This window comes from Candida albicans, chromosome 5 (genome assembly GCF_000182965.3).
Source record: "Candida albicans SC5314 chromosome 5, complete sequence".
Classification (NCBI taxonomy): Eukaryota; Fungi; Ascomycota; class Pichiomycetes; order Serinales; family Debaryomycetaceae; genus Candida; species Candida albicans.
In genome coordinates, this window is record NC_032093.1 from 859,419 (window position 1) to 866,722 (window position 7,304).

Below are 7,304 nucleotides of genomic sequence, written 5' to 3' on the forward strand. Positions count from 1 at the left end.
GTTATAATAAAAAACTAATATACTATTACATCTTTATATCTATATACTACTATAATTGGCTTAATTTTAGCTCCCCTTCCCTCTCCCCCCCCCTTTAAGATTATTATTTATTCCTTTTACTTTTCTTTTTCCTTTTTTTGAGGTTTTTCATATATCAGTTGATAATCAAATGGTTGATTATCAATTTCTTTACGTTTCCAACTTAAAATTCGATTTTTTTCAAAATCAATTTCAAATAATCGTAATTTTCTAACGTATTGTTTATCTAATTTAGTTATACCTGAATCACCCGTGATACTATTATAACATAACCAAATTGATTTATCGGAGTTGGACGATGACGATGACGATGATAATAAACAAGCATCATTTTCATGTTCATGACCAACAGATATGACATTATAACCACAACTTATTATATCATCATGAAATTTTAATTTTGTTTTACGATCTAATTCATGTTTTTCATTATATGATCCAACAATTTTAAATTTCCCTTTTGGACGAAATTGAGGTAATGGATAATGGAAAAATAATAATTTATAATCATTTAATAATTCATTATTAATTCGATATAAATAAGTCATTTGTGAATCATCAATTAAATGATCTTCTGAATCTAAGACCGTCACAGAAATTGATGAACTTGAAGAAGGGGTACTACTTTTTTGTTTGATTTGAAAATTATAATTTGTGATTCCATGCATTTTGTTATTATTATTATTATTATTATTATTATCTTCAATAACTTCTTGAGGTACAGTATTTAAACAATTTGGTAAAGTTGATAAAAATTGTATAATAGAAATTTTTGTCAATTGATCTTTAATTTCATCACCAAATGTATAAATAAATTTTATTTTATGAGCCAAAATAGGTTGTAAAGATTTTAATAAAATTGATTTATAATCAATTGATCGATGAATATCAATTAAATCTCCCGTAATAACAATCAAATCGGGATTTTCTTCTTGAATCGATTTTTCAATAAATTTCAAAGTTTTCAAATCTGATGAACATTTAAACTCATCAACATGCTCATCACCGTCACCGTCTCTGTCTCCGTCACCACCACCACCACTAGAAGTATTAGAATCATCACAACGACCTAAATCTTGACCAAAATGTAAATCAGATAATTGCATAATTTTATATTTATTATTCATAGTTTCAATCAATTGAGAATTTCTTAAATTAATAGTTTGTTGATGAATTTCTTGTAAATCATTTTGATCAGTTAATGTCATCATATTTAATGATAAGATTGTATGCATTGATTCACTATTAGATAAATGTAATGATTTATGATGAGGTCGAGAATCAATTAAATCATTATTACCAAATAATACATCTATTGATCGTAGTATAGGTAATTTATCATCAATTGGTTGATCAACATTAACCATTTGGGTCTTTTTATATAAACTTAATTTCCCTGGTTCAATAATAATTTCTTCATATGATGATGATGATGATGAATCGCTATTATCATTATCATTTTTGTTAGTGGTAGTAACATCAGTAATTATTTTTGTTGTTTGATCAATTGACAGTAATTTAATAATTAAATAATAATCTGTTTTAATTTTCGAATTATGATAATAATTTAAACTTGGGAATAATTGAATGTAACCTTTAGGGACGTTACATTTACTATAAATATTACATTTTAATACTGTGAAATCACTAATGATTTGTACGGCTTTTTTATTAGTAGGAAGAAATCCAGGAGTTTGTAATTGTTGAGCTTGAAATAATGATAAATCGGGTGATTTGGTAGGTGAAGAAGAATTGAAAATATGAATCACAAATGTTAAAGTAATGAATCCCACAAGTGAAATCATTAATTTTTTATACTGTTTATTAAACATCATTAGTACATTGGATAATGATCTTGGTCGTGATTGTTTTATACTAGACATGGTGAGTAAAGTGGGAAGATAAGTGTTTGTGTATAAATGTAGGATTGAAGTTGTTAAAAAAAAAAAAACGGATATACCTTGTTGAAACTAATCTTATCGATCTCCTTCCACTTCTTTCCTTTCAAATAAACTGGTATGAAGATGAAAATAAAGATGGGGAAAAGGAATGAAATGGTTGACAATAATATATTAAGATTCCTTTGTATTCTTTCTTTTGGTGATTTAAAATTTAGTCTTTAAAGAAAGAAAATTTGGATTTTTGGTCTAAATAGCAAAACAAAACAAAACAAACAAAAAATATCAACGTATATATATATATATATATGAACACTGTTTCTTTCTTTCTTTCTTTCTTTCTTCAAATACAACAACAACAAGCAGTAATATATGTTGAACTATTGGTGGGATAATAATTATAAAAAAAAATTAACAAAAAAAAAAAGGATGGGAATTCTCTTGGTGTTTATATTAATATATTGAAAAGAAATAGATTTCACACACAATTGTTTAAACTACTTTAACTCTGTAACTGTTAACTGTATAAATGTTATTATTTATACCTATGCCCACCGCCGCCGCCGCCGCCGCGTAATTCTACATAAACGAAATAAGAAAAATAAAATAAAAAAAAAAAAAACAATTTACAATCAAAATTAAATTGAACCGCCTCTTTAATGTCATATGTAAGTAGTAGTATTTAGGAATTATGAATAGATTGGTAAATTATTAAACGACAAGGAATTGTGAATCCAACTAATTCTAAAATTGGAATAATTTAAACCCAAAAAGAAGAAGAATTTAATTCACAAAATTAAAATCAAGGAATGAGAATTTTTCCACAAAAACTAGTAAAGAGAATGGGAGTGAATAATGGTATATATTCTTATTCAACAAAGAGTTATTCTTGTCATATTGGTTTATTGTAGTAGTAGTAGTAGTAGTAGTAGTAGTAGTAGTAATAGTAGTAGTTATTCAAGAAATTGTTGAAAGGGGATAACCAAAAAAAAAAAAAACAAAATGAATTGGGATTTTTTAAAATCAAAAAAGAATCTTCATGAAAAAAAAAAATTACAGTTGATTAAAATTTAAAGACTAACTAAAGACGAACTAACTAACCCTTTTCCCATTCTATTGTAGATGAAGAAAATGAAGAAACTCAACATATACGAATCTAGACTCAAATTAACAAACAACAAACCTCGAATTTATCATCATCTTTAATAAATTCAAGAAATTTTTTTTTAGTTTTAGTACTTACTCAAACTATATATTCTCATTTCCATTTCCATTTCCATCGTCTAAAAATCATACCATCATATATATATATATATCTATGTATTTATGTGTAATAATGTAAACGCGTAAATATTTCGTTAAATTTATTTACCACAGAATCACACCAAGAATTTCTCTTTTATCGTAATTGATTGTTTTCTAACATACTATCTCTCTCTCTGTTTACTGTTCAAGTTGTGATTATCATTGTGTGGTGTTATATTTACTATTCATTCTTGAACAAAGGCAATATAACACAATTCAACAACAAATATATTGCTCTTTCTTTCTTTCTTTCTTACTCTGCAAGTTATTGTCATAAATTTTTACACAATTTGAATTTGTATAATAATATATATACTGACGCACAGGCGATTTAACTTATTACCGTTGTTATTACTACTGATTTCGGATATTTTGATTATTACTGATTTTCATTGTAGTTAACTAGTAGTAGAAGTGGCTTAGTAAGTTTAGTAAGTATGTATGTATGTAGGTAGGTATATTATGTATATACAATATGCAATCACAAAAAAGAAATATTGCCAGAATTTTATTGTTTGGTATATACATACACCAACTAAACCAACCAACTACCACTACTATCATCATCATCGTTATTGTCCTATATTCTTACAAATAACAAAATAACAACAAATGTCAATTCTTGAACGTAACAGTAATAACGGGTATTATTTCTTCTTCTTCTTCTATAATTTGTCTCATTTTCACATATTCAGTTTATTTTTGTCATCAACTTATAGAGTTCATTTTACGTTACCATTTAGCCATGACCAAACTGTAATTATCTACCAGTCTAGTTGATTTGGGATACTACTTTATAGACAAAATTTTTGAATCTCAATTTATAAAACCTATGAATAATTTGAGTTGTACAGCTAGAATTGTGGTGTAAAGGTAACCAGTACATTAGTGGTTATTTGTAACCAAACTATGCCCCTACCCCTGTACATACACACTCTTGTCTACAACCTATATGTTACAATATTTATATATTAACCCTTTGAATCCTCTCTGCCTGCTTTTTTTTTCCTTAGACACAGTCTTACTTTACTCAATTTCTTGAATTATACTTTGTTTTAATAATATTTCTTCATCTAAATGTAAGAAATTAATTGCCAAAATCATATCAGCCAACAATACACAACAAGAATTAATAATAAACCCAACATATAATTTATTAATACTTGCCAATTTCCCCGTTATTATTGGTCCAATACAACGAGCCAAAGTTTTCCCAATATTTACTATCCCCATAACTTTAGTTATATCTTGTTTTGGCATAATTGAAGTCAATAATACTTGTCTAGGAACAACATCCATAGTTGAAGTAGTGAAATATAATATTAATAATATGGCCACCAATGGATAATTTGATGGAATAATTGTTAATCCAAAAAAAATTGCTGATGGGATTTGGGTAAATAAAATGGTTTTAACGGGACCAATTAATTTCGATAAATAAGCTGAAGGTAATGAAGAAATTGAATCAACAGAATTGGTTATGAAAAATAATATTCCAAGACTACTGGCAGTTAATTCAAATGTGATTTTTAAATAATAAACTATCCATGCATTAGGCATGAATCCATAACCTAATGAATCAAGCATGAAAATACATAATAATCGAGGAAGGTAATATTTGGAAATGTTTGATAATTTAGATATCTTTGTTCCCGTTGATAAAATTGATGTATTATCCAAGTCATCTGACTCGACAGAATCTGTTTCCAATAAAAGTGAGGCTTCATTATTATTATTGTTATTGTTATTGTTGTTATTGTTGTTGTTATTGTTGTTATTGTTGTTGTTATTGTTGTTGTTGTTGTTGGAGGCATGTTTTTTTTGGTGTATTTCACATTTTTCCGATAATCCCATCATTAAACCAAATTTAATCAAGGCAATTCCTGAATATACCAAGAAAACGTATCGATAACATTGAATAATATCCACCCCCATGGTTAAATTCCAATAATCAACTAATATTCCACATAATAATGATCCTATGGCAGCACCAGCAGTAGCAAATAATCCATAAAAGGCAAATATTTCCGGTCGATGATTATGAGGTGTCAAATGAGCAATACTTGCTTCTTCCACAGATTTAAATGGTCCTGTTTCATCACCACTTGGTGATATAACTCCAAATATCGCCGCCATCAATAATATATAAAAATGCACCTCCATATTATTATTATTATTATTGTTATCAACTTGAATATTTAATCCAAACACAATACCCAGAAAAAACATCATTATGGTACCTAAAATCATTACATTCCGTCTACCGATTTTTTCATCAGCATTCCAAGTAAGATAATATGATATAATTGTATCACCAATTAAAGTCAATGTCATAAATAATCCTATTTTGGTTTCATTAATATTTAAAGATTTTAAATATAAGGTTAATACTTGATTTGTTAATCCATAATTTGCCATTCTTAGGAAAACTGACCCCCAAAGAATTCTAATATCTTTATTTGATTGTGATAATGATTTCCATAAATGCATATCTATTGGGGAAAGGGGGGGGGGTACTTTGAAGGTGTAAAAGAATCTGCTGATGATAGGAACGAAGGGAGTGGAGCTTGTTTTTTTTTTTTCAATTGCTTATAAATAAAATTAAAAGTTGCAAGCAAGGGCGCGATTGATTATGAAGAAGAAAACAATCATGTGGAGAGACATTTTGGTAGCAACATAATAATAAATACTTGATAGTAAAATGTGGAGTAATGAAATCTTATTATATGTGATTATTATTATATATGTTACTTACGTACTTAATTGAGTGGAGGAGTGAAGTGGGTAATAAGTCATTGAGAATGGCGGGTTTCCTTGCTATGAGACGATGGCACGTATATCTATATCTATTGCTCATCTTGAGTTAAAACTAGTGTGAATAAGATGGCAAGAAAATTGACATTTGAAATAAATAACCAGCAGGCTAGGATTGTTGAAAATCATAATCATTCACTAAGACTTAAACAAAATATTTTTTTTATTTTTATTTGAGAATATTATCCAAAATTTAATGAAATGAGAATTGTTTTTGTTCCTTGTTTAATAATCAATACAGAATATTTACAACTTGGCTAAAAAAAACTAACTTATAGTTAAAGAAAGCGATAGGTGGTATCTCTCTAAAGTGATCTCAACTTGATTTGAATCCAGGTATTTTTGTTTTCGTTGCCGTAACATTTTTTGCACCCAATAAATGAAAACGAATTTTACTATTTTTAAAGAAAAGTAGTCACCAAAACTCTAAATATTTAATGAAAAAGTATTCATAAATAAACATCAATATCATAATACATTGTATCTATTAAACTTTTACAAGTTTGAAATCTAATCGTTAAAACCAATCAATAGTCAAAAGACATATGGAAATCATACATATTTTTTTCCACCACATGTGCTCAATTAAAAAAAGTTGACTTGTGATCCAGTACAACCACTTACAGAAAGAAGAGATATTGTAGTTATTCTTAACACATGAATAATGATTTATGTATGGGCCTATATCAAACAATGGAGGAAATAACGAGATCAATAATAGAGATCCTCAAACAAAAATCCTTAACAATCTTGATAAGATAAACAACAAAATGAAAGAAAGAGAAAAAATTTAATTTATTACTTAATGTTAGTTAAAACACGTTATCCAAACTGACAGATAGAGAGTACGAATAAGAAGTAGAATATGCTTAAACATTAATCAATTGAGAATTTTCCAAACAGTGTGAGATTGAAGTTGAACAGGGATTTGATAAAGTTTTTTGAAATTTCGAAAGGGGAAACTACTCAATGGTAGTGTAATTAGTAACAATAAATATACGCACGCAGATTCGCGTCTTCTTGTTTATTAATAGAAAATTTTCAATAATTACACAAAAACACCAAAAAAAACAACAACAACAACAACATATCATCATGAACAACATCATCATGAACAAATTAGTTAGACGATTTTTATATTCGGGGTATCCCAAAAAAAATTTCAGCTCCTTTTTTTAACTTCCAGGTTTATAGAATAGGCTTTGTTTGTATAATCCAGAATATCCACCCCCCCCCCCCCCCCCCCGC

The 7,304-nt window shown here is 27.7% G+C and overlaps 2 protein-coding genes across 2 annotated transcripts; both read right to left on the minus strand. All coding sequences in view use genetic code 12, as the record gives it.

Moving 5' to 3' along the window:
- Window positions 1–116: 116 nt before the first annotated feature.
- Window positions 117–1,922, minus strand: CAALFM_C503930CA (uncharacterized protein; the record flags this gene model as incomplete). Its single annotated transcript, XM_705866.2, has 1 exon — window positions 117–1,922. One exon carries the CDS (start codon window positions 1,920–1,922, stop codon window positions 117–119), a length of 1,806 nt encoding a protein of 601 aa, XP_710958.2.
- A 2,346-nt stretch (window positions 1,923–4,268) lies between these two features.
- On the minus strand, window positions 4,269–5,732 carry CAALFM_C503940CA (uncharacterized protein; the record flags this gene model as incomplete). Its single annotated transcript, XM_705865.2, has 1 exon — window positions 4,269–5,732. The coding sequence occupies one exon, from the start codon at window positions 5,730–5,732 to the stop codon at window positions 4,269–4,271; it is 1,464 nt and encodes a 487-aa protein (XP_710957.2).
- Between the last annotated feature and the right edge of the window lie 1,572 nt (window positions 5,733–7,304).